Here is an 18,760-nt window from a genome sequence, read left to right as displayed (position 1 = left end):
GTCTTNTTTGTTAATATAAAATAATGGTTTTCCAAACTACACATGCTCTCTTAGTAAAGATTCTGATATAGTCTCTGTCCTCAGTTGAAAAAAGAAATCACTGTTGTGGAATTTAAAAAAAAGAAAAAACTGACATGAAAATCTGTTTTTAGCGTATCATTACATGAAACAAGTGGGTTTTAAACAGTATGCACCATATGATCTTATTTTTGTAAAAAATCATATGTAAGTGCCTAGAAAAATGTTTAGAACTGTGCACACCAGAAGAGTGTTGTTAAGTATACCAGAATATCAGATTATAGCTGAGTTTTTTGGTTTATTCTTTCTGCTTCTCTGGATTTTTAAATCATATAACAACAAACCAACAATATTTGTATAATTTTTAAAAGCCACAATCTGATAATTTCCACTTCTTTAACAAAGGTTGGTGACATTTTAAGCAACTCTAGTCTATAATTTTAACGTGTTTAATCAGAGAGATTAATCAAAATGCAAAGAACAGGATTTCATTTAAATACAGAAATTTAGAGGGAATTTAAAAGTGGACCGAAATATTCCTCCTTAGTTCTTTACTATTTTTAAGATACCTGAGAAGACAAAAAAGAGAGAGTGTGGGGTCAAACTGTGCCATAAAGTAACTTTGAACAAGGTGTGAATTTTTTTTCCTTTTAAAAATGGCTAAAAATAAGGGCATGCTATTTTTCAAAGTAAAATCCTCACAGGTCTGAAGTGCCAGCATGTTCCGATGTTTAAACTAATGTATACAGGAATCGGGATGCAAGATGAGCATAATTCAGTGTTATAATTACACTTGACAGATATACACTGTTTCTATTATTCATTGGCTCTGGTTGCACTTACCCAGAAAGACCCTGCAGAATACTAAATATCAACCACTCTTCATGAGAAGTCATTTGGCATTTCTCATCAGTTCTCATCACAGGAATCGAATTCAGAGATGCAGAAAACCAAATTTGATCATTTTAACACTATCCGCAAAAGCAAGTAAAATGAGTAATTTCCCAAGAGGCGTTAGGTCCAGCTAGCTCTCTTTTGTCAAACTCTTAACATAGATATGCGGGAGGGTCATTACTCTAATGAAAAATGCCTTTTAACTGGTCCCTGGGCTTTCACTATATTCTTTTCAATTCCTCAAATTCTCCATGATCTTCCTCCTCTACTTGCTTTTGCTGGTGCAATTTACTCTCTGGAAAAATGCCTTTATCTCATTTATTTGCCTGTCATCCTCCAGGGCAGATCCAATGCCCCATCTTCTGGAACCTGCCTTTAGCTCTTAGGCAAGGTGAAAGCTGACTCCTTTTCACTGCCATGGTACCTGTGGCAGAGACTGCTAACTTTTTTACGACAAGTTTATAAGTTTTCCTTTCCATAGTCACCCCCGAGAAGCTGCCACGCATCCAGGAGCTACATTTTCCAGTCCCCAGAAATCAAGGTGGACCCACGTGACCAGTTACCACCAATGGAAAGAGAGCAGGAGTGCGTGTCATCTCTGGCTCGGTGTGGACACGGAGACAAGGCTTCTCCACCCTCCCGTTCTCCGTCTGCCAGCTGGACTTCGTAAAGCCAAGGCACCAGGACATGGTGGGGCCACAAGACAAAAGGAGCCTTGAGCTCAAGTCATGGTGCGGAAGAACACCACGGAGCAGAGCATGTGTGTTAGACCGCCGTATAGTCGCCGAAACCTGGGGTGTTAGTCATTACAGCAGCTTGACTTATTCCTACATATGAACAGCTCCTGTTCCCAAATCGCTTACTTACGAGGTTAAAAAGTTAACCAAAGGATCTTCTCCATCAGACCACTGGAATTTTGAAGGGATGAATTCTATGGTAATGGTCTTATTATAGTTTCAATACCCATCTCTCTATCAGAACACTGTAACATTTAAAAAAATATATGGGTTGTAATATTATATTTGAATGAATTAGTGGAATTCTGTAATTGCTATAACTATGACATTTTAGAGCAAAAATAAGGGCTAGGAGCCATCTGGGGGCCTAGACTGACTCCTCCATGGGCCTGTGAATGTCCGAGCCACTTCCCTCACTAAACCCGCCAAGCTGAGTCCCAAGGAAAGCAGAGGCAGAATTGTGCTTTGCCTATCAGAAAGGCAAACAAACGCTTGCCCTCTGGGGGGTCTGTCAAGGACAAGCTCGGCATTGAGAAACATGGGAAGAAATTTCCTTTGTTCTTCAAAATTTCTATTCTACATCGAAGGGACTCCAAAATCCACAACCCAGACCTCGAGCGGACACGTACAAGCTTATTTTTCAGCCACACTTAGAAAACAAACCATGAAAGTCTTTATGGTTAGCTATGGAATATGAGTGCCATTTACAAGGCTGTCTCTATAAGAAAGTGTGTTCCAAGGTTCCAAAGAGCCAGCTCAGAAACTCTCATAACATCGTCCTGTGTAAATCGGGAATTACCTAAACTAAGACATGGGGAAAAAAGTAAAACATAAATATTACAGAGATAGAAACAAAACTTTTCCTAAAGTGTTTAAGAAGAATATATTTCATCTATGACCCTTGTCCTATACAAGACTTCACAGAAGCCTTTATGTTTCTCTGTCTCCTCAAAGTTCCTATCTTAATCACTGTTAAAAGTTATCTTGTAATTTGAGCAAAATATGTCTTTAAAAAGAGAACTCCCTGAAATCTTCATTTGTAAAAAACTGTTTTTGTATGGTTTTTCCAGGTGACATCGAGACGGCCAGTGTTTGGTCACCTGGTTTTAATTTTGGTGTTTGTCTGATGTTGCAAAACCCTAGCATTGTTATGCTTACCGTGGTCTTTGGCCCTTTGAGATAGGTCTGGTTTTGAGCTATTTCAAGTAATCTTCCCATCACTCACTATATTTAAATGAAGCTCTGCTCCCTGATTTATTGCATCTTCTTCTTCTTTTAACCAGCTTTGAATTAATTGGTCCCAAGCGTCATCCTTTGTTGAATCAATTCGCCGGCATCAGTAACTTGTACTAACTGACAATGACACCAACTTTTGCTCGTTGAGACATTTGTTTCTATGAAAATAGAGAGACTGTAGAGATACGGTTCTCTTCTAAAACGGCAGAAGTGAGGTCTCTAATCTAATGATAACTCCACATACAGATTTCTACTTTTCTCACTAATCCCAGTGTTTATTACTGAGTAATAATAGTACACTCTTCCTCCCATCTCTGCCTCACACCAGAATGCATGAATTCATGCCTCTTTAATCTCTTCTCTTAGAATGCCTGTTGTCTTTGACTTGACCATAGGCAAGCTGATTCCAGTAGATGGTCTTTTCAACACTTTCACAGGCTATCTTTCTGAAAGAAAAGATTTTACGTCCTACCACACACAGTAAATAGAACAGAACACATTAGAATTGGAGAAAGCGAGATAGAAGAAGAAACATTCTATCAGCAAAAATATCTCTATGGAACTGTAGCATTCTTCTGTAGGAATGACACCCACCATATGCTCTGTTCAGACAAACACTATATAAAGATGCTCCTTAATGAGGATGTCTATGTAATTTTCCAGGCAATGCATGGAATTGTCTTGTAGAAATTTCAATATTTTTAGAAAAATGAAAGACTTCTATGATATGTATGTTTTATATTTTAAATCAAGATGTGGTAAAAAAAATTATTTGTGTGGACAGGATTTCAACGTGGGGAGGGGAGAGACAATTCCAGAACAGGCAAAGACATAGTGGGTCATAAGAAAGTTTGGATGGAGACCAGAGAATGCCAGTAGATGGGGGAGGGAGGAGCCTAAAGCAAAGCATGTGGTACTGGTGGGTGAGGGGCCGTGTATGTAAAGAAGACTAAAAATTTAGGTTAAAGCCTGGAATCATTTGCCAAACTTAAGTATGTGAACTTTGCATTATAATGCAATGACAAACCATCATGGCATGTACCAAAAGGAATGACAGGGAAGATCTGTAGAAATCTGTCCTCACCAGGGAGGGCAGATGTCAGGAGGGAGGGAAGGAAGCGAGGGAGAAAAATTATAAGGCTGTTTGAATCAAGAATCCAAGGCATTTTAGCTAAAGGAGCCGTCATGGGGGATAAAGAAAGAAGTTTGAGAAGACTTCACTATCTTTGCATTTTTGTTTCATTCATCTTTTTTTTTTTTTTAAAGATTTTATTTATTTATTTGACAGAGATAGAGACAGCCAGCGAGAGAGGGAACACAAGCAGGGGGAGTGGGAGAGGAAGAAGCAGGCTCACAGCGGAGGAGCCTGATGTGGGGCTCGATCCCATAATGCCGGGATCACGCCCTGAGCCAAAGGCAGACGCTTAACCGCTATGCCACCCAGGCACCCCTGTTTCATTCATCTTTTTGAGACTAGTTGGAATTGATGCTTTCTCTGGGACTGTTCTGGTATGATGACATACCATCAGGAACATCAGAATAACATTTCTCTATATTAAAAATAGAGTGTTCTATCAAGATAAGCAGTCTATCTGGTGTGGGGACATCAGTGAAACATTAAATATGACTTCGATCTTTCTAACGTGGATCATGAAGAAAGCGGTGATGACATTAATTAAGATGGGGAGCACAGGAGAGGGCTTTTGGGTGAAGATGACGGATTTTCATTTTGACATATTGAGCCCGAGGTACCTATGGGTGATTCTGATGGATCCTTAATTAGAATTTACAAGTAGGGGTCCATAATTTTAGGAAATCTCCTAATTACATTTAGTTAAAGGATATGTGCAGGCTGGAATTTACTTGAAGCAGATATCATTTGTTCTGATATAACCCTCCTCCTCCCACCATCTTTAGGAGAACTGAGAACCATGGCATGGAAAGTTAAGACGTTGCTTCCTTATGAGTTCACTTAGAATGGGAGGTGGCAAGCCACAGGTGATGCTGATGGCCTCTGGCCAGTTTATGGGATTGTTGGCTTGAAGAGTCCTTAAAGATGGCCCAGCTTGCCTTTCTTATTTTCCAAGGGAATGTGATGACATCTGGGGAGGTAAAGCAACTGGTCTTGGGTCGGTCAGCCTAGAATCTTGGTCTTTATCTCTCTTGTTGAAAAATTATTTTCTTTTTTGTCATTCAATCATTCCAGATTCTCTCATGGCTGGGTTTTCTTCTTTTTCCATTAAAGCATAATTTATAGATGTAAAATGTGCAAATCTTAAGTGTTCAGTTGAGTAAATTTTTACATATGTGATCACTCTTTAGATCAAGCTCTAGAACATTTCCACCACTACAGAAGGTTCCTTTGAGCCCCCTTCCAGTCAATACTCCTAATCCCCAGAGACAGCTACTATTCTGTCTTCTATCTCCGTGGATTACTTTGGCCCATTTTTGAATGTCACGTAAAATAAATCAGTATATGTTGTAATGTACATACAATGTGGTGTCTGTGAGGGAATCCTGTCTCTTAACATTTACTTACTTTTTGTTTGTCCTAAAATGCCTTTACTTTGACTATGTAAATAGGCTGGGGGACTAAAACAGAGATTCTAGGGCACAGGGGCCTTTATGCTTTTCAGAGCAGAAGTTGAGTCCCAGCGGAGGGGCAAGCTATCTTTTTGGGTGTGGCCAGTAACACCCAATGTAACTGGTAATTTTTCTTATCAGGAGGACATCCTCCTTCAAAGTCCACACTTATAACTCTAGGGTACCTTTGCCATGTATTCCAATGACTGTCCCCTCAGGGAGATCGACAAAGAAATCTGAGTAAATTTAATCTTTGTTATTTACTAATTATTTGTATGTCTTTTAATACTTCAAATGCAAACAGTTAATGCATTACATAGCTTTAATGTAGCACAAATTTCATCTTTAAATTGCATCTCTGAACTTTTTTTGGGGTCTATAGTAGAAATTGAAAAACTACATCAGAGGCTAGAGAAATTTTTTTAAATTAAAAAAATCATAATAATGTTACTATTCAGGTTTTAAATTTTTTGATGTATTTCTTTCTTACGTATTTTTCCTTATGAGTTTTTTTTTTGCTTAAAATATTTATTTATTTATTTATTTATTTATTTATTTAATGTTTTTTTATTACAGTATGTTAGTCACCATACAGTCCATCCCTGGTTTCTGATGCAAGGTTCGATGACTCATTAGTTGCGTATAACACCCAGTGCACCACGCAATATGTGCCCTCCTTACTGCCCATCACCAGTCTATCCCATTCCCCCACCCCTCTCCCCTCTGATACTCAGTTTACTTATGAGTTTTAATGACCAAGTCAGAATCATTCTTTAGATCCCAAACCTTTCATATAAACTGAACTCATAGCTAGACTTGCAAAGTAGTAGGATCACTAAAATTCTTCCTAAATCTATGCTGGTAACCTAGGTTGGTTTAGATAATTAAAAGAGAATTAAAAGAGAATTAACACAAATTAATTAGGTGCTAACACCTGATTTGTACTAATAAAATTCACAATATATATATAAAAGAAACACCTGATTTGTACTAATAAAATTCACAATATATATATAAAAGAAAAAAAAAACCCTAAATAGCATCCCCAAGGCACAACAGGCCAGCTAAGTGGAGTCAGACATTTCTCATGTTTATATAAGTGAAGCTCTTTAATGTAAAGGTTGTTCCAATTCTGAAATAGTGGAAGATAAATTGCCGTTAGCTTATTTCTTCTGATTCATCAGTTTCTATATATTGCAGAATATTTTCTCTCTGCCTTTCTCAAGCATGTGTATTGCAGAAGGCTGCATCTTGGAAAATGAAAGTTTTTCCTTAATACCTTTCCCTAAGATTAGCGGGACATTAGACTGCTGCCTCCACATTTTTGTGGAGATATTCCTGCTAAATGCAAATATTTTCTCCAAGTCATCCTGATATCTGAAAAAGCTCAAACTTGGTGAACACGGGAGATTATGCTAACATATTACAACAGTTTCTGGTTGTTTTTCCTGAATGTTTCCTAGCCAGTGAACACGTCCTTCAAAAATTTTTCACAGTGTCAAAAAAATTTTTTTTTCCCACCATGTCCTCTGAAATCTCTTTTAAATTGTTGAGCAAAAATAAAAACTTAATGTGTAACTATCAGAGGTGATGGATGTTAACTAGACTTACAGTGGTGATCATTTTGTAATATATAAAAATACTGAATCATTATGTTGCACACCTGCAGCTAATATAATGTTATATGTCAATTATACATCAATTACAAAAAAAAAAGAAAAGAAAATACCCCTCCATGGTCGCCGTTTATCATCAGACAGTTCCAACAGTTTCCTGATCGAGCCCACCTTCGGGGAACCTAACGTACAAACACCAGCACCGCAGCCCCTTCTCCCAGTGATGTCGGGGTGGGGGCGGGCAGCTGGTCTTATTCTTCACTGCTCAGTGCCGCTCCCACTGTTCTATAGCACCAGAGTCCTTGTTCAGCAACGCGTCCCCCTGTGACACACGCTTACTCTCCCCATGCTTCCCGCTGTCATCGTTTGGATCCGAGGACTGGAACATTCGCCTCACAGGCTCCGTGTCCACTCCATCCATTGCCGTCACCACCCCGGGGCCTCAGCGGTGATGTGGATGACCCGCCAACCATCTGGCCTCTTCGTCGTTCCCTGACTTTCTCCACAGCCCGTTCATACAACCTACAATCCCGCTTGCATGGCCAGACTATGCATCTCAGTCCTTCTTATCGCCCCACCTGCTTTCCCATGAAACCTTGAATTCCAAAATTTCACCAGCCATCATCTGTCCTTCCACCTTTCAGCGTCAGTGTTTTGAACACCAGCCCTTCCACCGTGGCGATCCCCTTCTCCACCTAGATTTTCCATGGTTCTCCCTTTAGACTAGCACCTCCTCTGCTCATCTCGTTCGCTCGGCGAACTCCTACACAGCACGTGCCATGAGCCACGCAGCGCCCTGGCCCCGGAGAGGCGGTGGCACAGGGTGCTCCATATCCCTCCCTGCACTGGTGTGGGCTGCAGAAACCCCCTTCTGATGTAACCACGCTGTGTCAGACTTCGGCATCCTGAGCCCAAAATGTTCTTTCTCATTCATTTTGAGGCTCAGTTAAAATGATATAATCTCTAAAGGACCTTTTCTTATTCTCTGGTCAGAACTAACTGTTGCCGTGTCTGGGTCACCACTGTGTATCACTTGTACTTCTCATATTTATTTCCTCTTATCCAAAGTATTGTTTTCTATGCTAGTCTCTCCCACTGGATGGTGGGTACCCCTGGGATGGAGCCGTGTCCGTGTCTCATTCTTCTCAAGTTCCTCTTTGGCACATTTGGAGGAGGCACTCAATAAATATTGGCTGGCATACCTAGACTGCTACATATTTAGAATCGGATCTGATACTTGCCAAAACGTGTCCACTGCTTGTATCATACTTCACACTTGTTAGCAATGCCAAGTGCTCGTCGTTCCCACACACCTGTCACGTTCTCCATTCAGACACTTCCGTTCATGCTTCTGTTTGTACTGTCTTCTCCTCCTAGAATTTGTTCCCTCACTTTTTTATCTAGCTAACATCTTTGCCTACTCCTTCTGACCTAACGCAGGCATCTTCATTCCCAGGAACGGTTCTGTACCTCTCCTCTAGGTGGGTAGAGTACCTTAAGGCTATCACTGTGATTTACTTATTACATTTTAATGATCACAAGCACACTATCTGGAATCAGCTGTGTGACCTGTGTAGCCCCAGTTTCCTCTTCTGTAAAATGCGGCTGAAACTTGTTATAAAACCTAAAACTGTTAATACCTATAAAAGCTTTAGAACAGTGCCTGGCACTTAAGAAACGTTCAGTGAAAGTCATACGTCTGCATCTGTCGTGTTATTCATGTGTCTGTCTCCCTCACTAGGTGAGGATGTTGGCCTCCCTTGTCTTCATCGCAGACCCTCCAGGATCTACCCACTGCCTCTGACCCAGCAGGTGCTCTGGAAGTGCTGGCCTGATGATGGGACCATGGTCATGATCACCATCTTAGCCAGAAAAGGGTTCTAGACAAGTCGAGTTGTTCGCTAGGGGTAACTCTGAAAAAATAAATGGATCTATCCACGGTGGTTAGTGAGTATTTCCAGAGCAACACTCCTCTGCCATCTCAAAAATACTAACACACACACAAGCAAACAAAAACAGCAAACACAAAATCATTTCTGATTTGTAAAGGGACCCCCACGTTTGTGGCTTATTCTCTCCTCCTCACTTTGACCTGTTTCTCTCAGCCCCTTCAGATGTTCGGATTCTGGATCACACTCACTTCCACCTCCTCGGGGGTCTCACTCATTCAGACAGCCCCTCTCTCCGGTTCCTCCAACCTCTTCTTGTTTACCAGATTCTCCTCCTTACTAGAGACCTGAGTGCAGGTCTCTACCACATACAACAGCTGCAAGAACAAACAGAACCACAGTCCTCTGACACCCATATCCACCTCCACTCACCCCACACGGTCTTACTTTTTGACAGTGACCTCTACACATTAAACTTGATAGACACTTTACATCATTATTTTAGTGACCTCTCAGTTCACTAGTACCAAACGCTCTTTTTATTTTTTGTTCTTTTTGAAATTCTTTTTCCATTTGATCCCTGAGCTATCACTGTCTCCCTACTTCTCTGCTCATCTGCTACAAGGTATTTTGCTTCCTTCTATCCCTTAAATGTGGGTCTCATTCTTGGACATCTTTTTTCCTGTCTCTATACATTTGTCCTGGGCAATCTCATTCATGCTGAAGGCACCAAATACTCTTAGTGATGATGAGTCTTAAACTATAGTTCTGACCCCGACCTCTCTGTTAGGATCCAGACTTGTATTACAACCCCCTTGAGACGCGTCCACCTGGAAAGACTCTACCGTAACCTGCAGACACGCAAACTCAAAATATCCAAATGTAGGGGCGCCTGGGGGGCTCAGTTGCTGGGCGTCTGCCTTCGGCTCCGGTCATGATCCCGGGGTCCTGGGATCAAGCCCCGCATCGGGCTCCCTGCTCAGTGGGAAGCCTGCTTCTCCCTCTCCCACTCCCCCTGCTTGTGTTCCCTCTCTTGCTGTGTCTCTCTCTGTCAAATAAATAAAATCTTAAAAAAAAAATCCAAATGTAGTTTGCATTTTGCCCTTGAATGCTGTATTTCTTAGTAAAAGGTGTTCCATCTGCACAATCATCAAAACCAGAAACACTCATGTCATTCTAGAACCTTCCTTTCCAGTTCAACCTCACAGCCATTTTCTTAAAATCGGTGGACTCTATCTGCTAAGGGTCTCTCACATCTCTACCCCTACATTGTTGTCTCCCCCTTCCATTCCCTCTGCCTCTATCTTAACATAGTCCCACATCGCTTCTTGTCTATCTTTCCATCTTCTCTCCAGTGAATGCAAATCTGATCACGTTCTGCCCCTGCTCACCGGAACCATCAGGGTCACATCAAGCCAAATCTGTCCCCTGAGCCCAGGGTGCATCGAGTGTGCTCTGCCCCTGCCGGTCCCTCTGGCTCCGGCTCTCTGCTCCCCAACACACAGACTCCTTGCTGTAGCCGCTCCCTGCTGAGTCCCTGGGTTCTGTCCCCACGCCCTCACTCACTGGTGTGCCCCTCCTGCCACGTTTTCTTTCCGGATCCCTACTCCTCCCCCTTCTTCACCCTACTGGCTCCTGCTCATCCATCACTATTTAACTAAAGCATACACTCCCAGGGAAGCACTCCTTGTCTCCCAGTCAGGATTAGATCTTCCTCCTTGGAGCTCTCAGCCACCTCAACGTATTCTGGGACGTGGTGTGGTCTGGCGTTAACAGCAGTGACTCTGGGACAGACAAAAAAATGTTTGGGGTCATCCACCAGCCCTGCTACTTCCTAGCTGGGTGACCTTGGCAACTTACTTGCCCTGTGCCTCAGTTTCCTCATTCGTAAGGTAGAGATGTTCATGGTATTGGCCACTTCAAAGACTGGTTAGGAACGTGAGGTGATTTACATAAAATTCAGGGAACAGTCCTGAGACACAGTGAGCCTGAATAAAGCCGAGCTATTTTTATTATTATTGTAACTACAGATTTACTTGTCTACTTTCCAATACAAACAGAAAGAACACTGATTTCCCTCTGAGGGAAAGAAGCCACGACTATGTTTTTTGACTATGTTCCCTTGGCACCTTGCACAGCCTCTGGGACATTGTAGGTACTCAATAAACACTCAGTGAATGAATGAACACATACAGATAGTAAGTGAAATATAGCCTTAAATTTTACCTGTAAAGTATGCTAATGAGTAACATCAGTCTAATTTTATCTCGCATGTTTTTTTACTTGCACAGTAAGATGTTGACGGTATCTCATTAACTTAGTGTAACTGACTCACTGTTCTTGGAGTCAAGAATCTTCTACTCCTGACAGAAGGGCACGATGTAGTTAATTAACAGAAATGTTATTCTGGAAGCCGTGAACTGTGTAGGTATGAACTGTGACAAAAGTCCCTGGGGACACAAGGCAGAGAAACAAAATTTGAATTCCTATCAGAAAGAGATAAGAAAGCCTACCAAGTTAAAGGGGGGAAAAACAGGAGAGACAGTTTTTAAAAGTATGACTTCAGGAACCTTCTTTCCTGAGCTTCCTGGCCGGAAAACCAGTCAGGTGTGCAGAGCGCCTCAGCCACGCAAGAGAAAGGGGGTCGGGGATAGAGTACTCCACCCCCATCCACCGCCCCTGCATCCTGCAGAGAAGAGTCTGGAGCCACGTGAGAAACGGGGCAGCGGCAAGCCTCCACCTGGCCATTTCTCCTCCATGTTCTTCATGAAACCATCGCGTCTTGTTTGCTTTGAGAAATTTTTTCTCAAATACAGAAACCTGCCTTTTTTTCTCTCATAGGTTCCTTTGAACCTCACTGGAGATGCTCTATCATGATGGGCATTTGATATTTCTGCCACTGGGGGATCTTATGTCCACCATTAGTAGTTGTTAGAAGCTCCGGAGGACTCCAAGCAGAGGCCAGCCTCTAGTCTGAATGTCTCACACTTCTTTACCAGATGGAAACACTGTGACAAAACGAGGCTGTCATTCTCCCTCTGCACAGAGTTTTCATATTATGGAAAGACGGGAAACTTTGAACATGTCTGAAGATTTTTCATCATCAGAAATAACTGAAATTCTAGTCTGCAGGTGCTAAGCAGAAACCCTTGTCTTGTCTATACTTGGTTTGTCTTCTTTCCAACCCAGGCGCAGGCTTACAAAACAAGGACAAGGTAATTTTAGAGAAATCTAGAGAATTACTCAAGTACGGACGGATCGTCACTCTTCCTTTGTGCCATGCGGTATCTCCAAAATGTAATCCAACTAATGTGGAAGATGGAAAATAGCTTGAATCATTTAATTTTAACCGTGCAAATAAAAATCCTTTGAAAATAATTCCAATCCATAATTCATGTAAAGAGAGGATGACTCTTTATTTATTTTTCTGTTTTTAAAGATTTTATTTTTAAAGTACTCTCTACAGCTAACATGGGGCTTGAACCTACAACCCAGAGATCAAGAGTCACGTGCTCTACTGGCTGAGCCAGCCAGGTGATATTTTAGGGTTAGACTATTCTCAGTTTCTCTTTCAATCAGATCTGGCTCAGATTAGATCTGTAACCAGCATCCCCAGGAGTACGAGCATGATACCTCCTAGATACGGAAATAAATGATTTATGAGTATCCATATTCTATTATCATAACGACCCCACAAATTACCACCCCCGTTTTACAGATCGGGAAATTGGTATTCAAACAGATGAAGCGATTTGTCCAAGGACTTGGATTTCGACCTGAGACTATGAGTTCCAAAGACTGCTAATCACAGTCCACTATTTTATAAAAAGAATCCCATGGGATTGCAGCAGAAAAACCTTGCCTGAGAGTCCCTTTTTAAAAGACCACACTGCTTAATTGCAACTACAGAAAGAGAAAAATATTCCATCAGATATTTCCGGGAAATGGGTTTGGGATCATGATGGGACCAAACCCAGCAACACAGGCGCTCAGATAAAGGGAGCAGACTGGGAGAAAGGAGACTTTTTGATGTCGGGGAGGGGCACTGAGATTTTGTGGAGGGACGTGGGGGCCTTGACTTGTGTACCCGTCTGTCATCTATGCTGATTCTTTCTTGGTCTGAGCAGCCAGGAGGGCCTGATGTGTGTAAATGTTCACCAAACCTGGGAGTTTGGGGACTGTACGTTCTGGAAACTGAACTTCTGCCCTGAGGTCGAAATGGCCCTGGAATAATGAGAACTGCCCTTCTCACATCCAGCGACCCCCACCTTCCACAGATGGCATTCCTCGAACCACATGACCTCGTGAAGGTCTTTGGGATCCAAGGCAACCTAAGCTGAGCTAGGCAGCATCTGTTCTTGCTCTGATTATGTTAGTTTCTGTACCCTTAGCTAAATAAATTCAGAGCGGAACGCTTTAGAGGGTGTGTGGGTTTGGGGCCTCTTCTGGAAAGCGGCAGACTCAGAAGTTTCTAAGTATGACACAACGCTGTGTATACGCTGCTTCCTTAACTCATACAGACATTAACTTTTATTAGCCCTCTTTTCCTTTGTGCTATTCCTCCCACCGCCTTATGTCTTACTCCCGATCACTTTACACAATCCTCTGTCTCCTCTTAACCTCGAATCCTTGGAAAAGAAACATACATATAAACTTTAAATACACACTCTTCCCCCGTGTTATGGGAGCAATTTATTCTAATCTCATCTTCTTCCTTGACTAGCATTGCTTGGGAATCTCTGAATGTGCCTGCTTCCTTGGGAGCAATCTGAGGGCGGGGACCTAGGTCTTTCTCCAGTTTGTATATCTACCTTCCAGCACCATTTCTGGAATGAAGGCGACCACGGGTGTTTGGACCCAACAACATTACATAATCAGTGTCGGGATCACACAGAAGTGACAAGAGAGGCTATTCAGGAGTTGACAGAGTTTATACTCACATTTTAGCTCGAGTTTGATGAAATCTGTGTTGCCCAGATTTTCCAGAAACACTCCTCGGGGGATTAATGTTTTGAAGTAGAAAGAAATGTCGGCACTAGTTTCCCCTTGGAAAGTAGAAAAGTGCAGGTAGGATGATGGGTTAGGGAAAGAGGCAGCATTCCAATAATTCCCTGTGGAAGAAAAAAAAAACAAACCGGGTCATTTATACCCTGGTCATGGGAGTAACGAAAGAGAGAGCCATTTCTTGAATTTTAACAAGTTTCCAGTGGCAATAGCTTGTTTCCTCATATCCTGCTACATATCACTGCATAAAATCCCCACAAACTTATTTTTGACTTTCCCAAAGTTCTATGTGTGTGTGTAAGAAAATGTTTTATTAATGACTGGGAGTTGGGGTTCCTACCAAGAGCAGACTTGGAGGGACTCTAGGGAGTAAATGCCAGTAGAGGAGGAAATGAAGGGATCCCTCTTGGCATGGCCATCTGTGGGTGGGGGCTGTTTTGAACTCATACATATGTACTGGTGGCTTAGGTTTGGTGCAAGAAACATCTGGGCTAGACCTAGAGGGACAGAACGGGAATGGGGTCTTTGGTATTCTGCTCTTGCTACCCATCCACCTCTGTCTTTGAATAACCAGCACCTGCTGAGACCTGGGTAGGTGTTGCAGGAATACAGTGCATGGGAAGAGGGGTCCCTGCAAAGCGAGGAGCTAGGAAAAGGCGTAGTTGACCAGGCAAGGCCATCATTTTCCCACCCTTCCCATTCCAAACCTCCACAGGCTAGTTGCTGTAAGGGGAATGTCTCCCCACCTTCCTGGGGATTTCAGGTGAGGGGGTGGGAAGTGCTGAGCTGAGCCCACCTACGGGCTCTCATTCAGCCTCTACCCTTGAACTCCTGAGGAAGACACAGTTGTATACTCCCCCCCCACCCCCGCTTGATCATAGCCAGTATCCTCAGTAGAAAAACAGTTCACAGGACAAAATAAAAACACCCAACTAAGCGACATGACTCACATTCCATTAGAACAGACGGGCCAAGAATTTAATACAACGAGGAGCTGACTCTTGACTTTATCTCCAGGGGAGAAATTCCTTTTGAATGTGCACATTTCTGAGTACGTTTACTATCATGGCTAAGGACTAAAATACATAAGCATGCTTTAAAATAGCTACTAAAGCTTTTCCTTGTAATACTACACCCATGTTAACATCACTAGATTAGGCCCAAGATGGAGTCACTCATGCTAAGCCTCATGTTGGTAAACCCAAACTTAATGAAGTTTCAACGCCCTGCTCTCCCAGAAAAGAAGGCTCGAGTCAACCATCGGCTTTTGTCTACTCAGCACACATTACCCAACTGGGCTCTAAGCCTCCTCTTTGCTCTATAGAAGGGAAGTAACTCTGCTTTAGACGATCAGCACGCACCCAGTGCACCTTTCTTGCTCCCGCTCACTTTGGTCTAGAAAAAATTGCACAGCTCTTCAGAGATACTTTCTATCTGCTAGATTAGATGCTTCCTGATTCATGAACTGCTGAATAAAACCCTACTAGGTCAGGAAATTGTCTGTGGAAAATTTTCTTCTAACATTCTAACATTTGGGTTTCTTTTCTTTCTTTCTTTCTTTCTTTCTTTCTTTCTTTCTTTCTTTCTTTTTTTACTTTTTACTGATTTTTGCAGTATCTTTCTTTCAAAGAACAGGATTAATCAATTAAGTTCATTCTCATAATTTTTATACTATTTTTTTCTTTTCTTTCATGCAAATTATGCATATATGCAATACTAGGTTCAATTGCTGTTCTTAAATAAAACTATTTTTGTATTGGTCCTGCTATACTTAAACCATAATTTTAAATTAAATATATAATGTTATTACTGTCTGAGATATTTAAATACCCTCTTACTTTAGTCATGTTATTTCTTATGAGAGAGTCATGTTATTCTTAGAGACATGATATAGTGACATCTAGATGAGTGAATGGCAATTTAGAATAAGTCATGCAAAATATATTTGTGAATGTCTTCATTATGGTAAAACAGTGGTGGTGGTGGTCGAACCTATTATTGAAGGGGTCCCAAAAGTCTTAGTGTAGTTTTGAGCTATTTTTTTTTTAAATATTGCAATATCATAGCTTTCAGGAGGAGAAAAATAGAATAGTTTCCTCTTGGGAAGAAGAATATGGTATGATATTGGTTAGAATAATACCTGAAAAGAAAGAATCTTAGTTATTGTGTAAGCTGCTATCATCTGAGGGCCAGGGGCTCTTCCTGACTCCAGATCTGCCTGAATACACTGCGAGGGCACTTTGGGCTCACCTTTCCCCGCTGACTGAGAATGAAGGTTTGTCAAGATAAAACCTAAATCAAACTAGAAGTTGCAGCCCCTGTCACCCACCAGAGTTCTGGGAGGAATGAAGCCCATTCCCCAGGGCCAGCAGGACACAGCTCACCCAAATTGGAACCGAGGAGCCTTTGAGACTCAGAGTCCGCAGACACGCTTCAGCCTAAAGCAAAGCTATTCTATCTCTTTAGGCTGAATCCCCAGGACGTGAATGTAATTAGCATTTTAAAGTTTCATTCCAATCAAGAGCATTCCTATTTTCTGAGGTGGTGATGTATTAACAGAAGGGCAGTTGTCTAAAATGATTCTAGAAAAAGGAACGCTAAAAGTAAAACACGTCAGTATTTATTTGAGGTCCAGCTCTGGTTATTCAGACAGAAGTATCCCCGGAGAGGAGAAGGGCAGTTCAATCAGTTCTTCCAGTTTGATGAAAGATCCCTACAGACCACAATTCCATTTGTTCTAATTCTATGCTCACTAAGCAACTTCGAACTAATTTGGCCTTTTGAATAGACATATTCACGGGGAAATTGAGCCTTGTGCAAACGGTGGTTACCAGTCATCCTCCCGGAAATGTCTGGGTTCTCTCGTGGTATCTTTGGAGTTGTCACTTGCTGTATGTCCCGAGTTTGCAGATGAACAGACTCAGTCCAGATTCCCGATCGGCAGCAGTGAAGACTCTCTCGGGCCCTGACTGGTGGTGTCAGAGCTGAGGTGTCTCCCCAGGAGGTGCTGAAGGAGAGCCATGGGGCTCGAGCAGAGGACATCACAGACACATGATAGAGTCGGCAAGTAAACACACGTACGGGCGCGAAGGTTTTGACGGGCAGGGTAGCCAATAAGAAAGTTTGGGTACCACTGTTCCAAACCCTGATGAACTTCTGTGAGGCTTGTTCTGGGGAGTCTGCGGCCCAGTCCCTGGGAATTTTGGTTGTAACAAAATAACACGAGTGCTTTTTTTCTGGTACTCATTGTGCTTCATGAGGCAAGGGGCTTACAGCATTATTATTGTTTATATTGTTCCCAGCGGACCATAAGCTCCTTGAAAGCTAGGAGAGAACCATTTCATCTCTGTAACCTTTGGCCCCAGAACATAGTTAAGTACAATAAATAATTATTAAATCCGTGAATAAGTGAACAGCTGCCCCTTTTGGTTACATCCAGTTCCACTCCATATGCAAAGTCCTCGTGGGACAAAATGCACCTTACGGGAACCTGAGTATTGAAGATACTAAATAAAGATAAATAAAAGCCGACTGCTTTAGCACCTCCTGGCAACTGGACACAGTCTTCACTAGCACACTGTAATTTTTCTTATCCATGACTTAATTTCTATTTTTCCCTACAGACCTCATTGAACAATGCCATGTATTTGCAAGACTGATAGTCTCATAACCTTAAGATTATTGGAATAGCTGCAATTTGTACTTGCTATCAAGGTCAGGGCTACAGAGGGGAAAGTGACATTGGATGAGATTACCAAGCTGGAAATAAGAGATTTCGCTGCATGGCAAGGACTGGTGTCTCAGCAGGTGCGGACAGGTTAAAGGGGGCAAGGTTGGAGAGTGTGAAGCCGCACGGAAATAACTATCTGAGACCAGAGGGACCAGTCAACGGCCACAGAATAACGACGCAGGTAAAGGGATCAGGGAACCAGCCCAGGGCCTCGTAGCAGTAATCCAAGGCTGGGCAAGATGGCTGGCGTGAGGTGGAAGGCTCCACCAGCTTGAAAACCACTCGGCCATGTGAGAAGCTTTTTAAATACATCCTGGGCCAGGCCTGCACTCATCTCCTGTGGCAGGGGAGCCAGGCAAGTACCTCCAGTGCAGGAGAGTGGGGCTGGGGCAGCAAACCAGGCCTTGCGGACGTTCACCATCCCTGCAAACCTTAGTGAAAACGTTGTGTCATATGTTCATCCAAATTCATTTAACAGCCATTTACTTTAAATTCACCAGTGATTATTTGGTATGGGATTCAGACGTCAAAATTTCCAAGGATATTTTCTGTTGGGCAGTGTTAAAGAATTTCAATCTAAAATGGAACTGGATTATATAAAATGGAAAATCTCACCCATGTGCCCTCAGGAAAAGAAAACTGAAGGACTGAGAGACTGATTTCCCATAAATGCCCGATTTGCAGAAATCTGATAATGTTGGAATTTTCTTAAATGATAAGAAGTTGGTCAGGGCCTACCTCATAACAATCTCAGGAAATTTTTGCTTATGGTTTCCAGAGGCAAGAACAAGAAATGACCTAGGTTGCGTTGGCCTTGAAAAATAAGCTGAACTGAGTTTTGTTTGTCTGACCGGACTGGTTTTGTCTGCTTGGGGAATTTTCACAGCTGGCCTGTGTTTGTTTTTTATTTTAACAGACCTAACTGAACTCTCTCCTCTCTCCACCCCCTGCCCCAAAACTCAGCCTTTCCCAAACCCTCAGTGGATGCCTGGAGTTTGTTTGCTATGGTCTGCGTGTCCCAAATCACAATTTCTCTGCTATTCCCAAATAAAC

General features: G+C 42.2%; 1 protein-coding gene across 1 annotated transcript in view; it reads right to left on the bottom strand.

The window, feature by feature from the left end:
* CNTNAP2 (contactin associated protein 2) overlaps positions 1 to 18,760 on the bottom strand; it is a 1,777,718-nt gene that overhangs the window by 244,823 nt on the left and 1,514,135 nt on the right. Inside the window, exon 18 of the mRNA XM_034648877.1 lies at positions 13,914 to 14,084. Within this exon, the coding sequence (XP_034504768.1) occupies positions 13,914 to 14,084 (171 nt within the window). The remainder of the gene's footprint in view (positions 1 to 13,913; positions 14,085 to 18,760) is intronic.

The sequence above is a fragment of the Ailuropoda melanoleuca genome, chromosome 1 (genome assembly GCF_002007445.2).
Source record: "Ailuropoda melanoleuca isolate Jingjing chromosome 1, ASM200744v2, whole genome shotgun sequence".
NCBI lineage: Eukaryota > Metazoa > Chordata > Mammalia > Carnivora > Ursidae > Ailuropoda > Ailuropoda melanoleuca.
The sequence above is the reverse complement of the archived record's forward strand: the minus strand, read 5'-3'. Positions and strand labels throughout refer to the sequence as shown.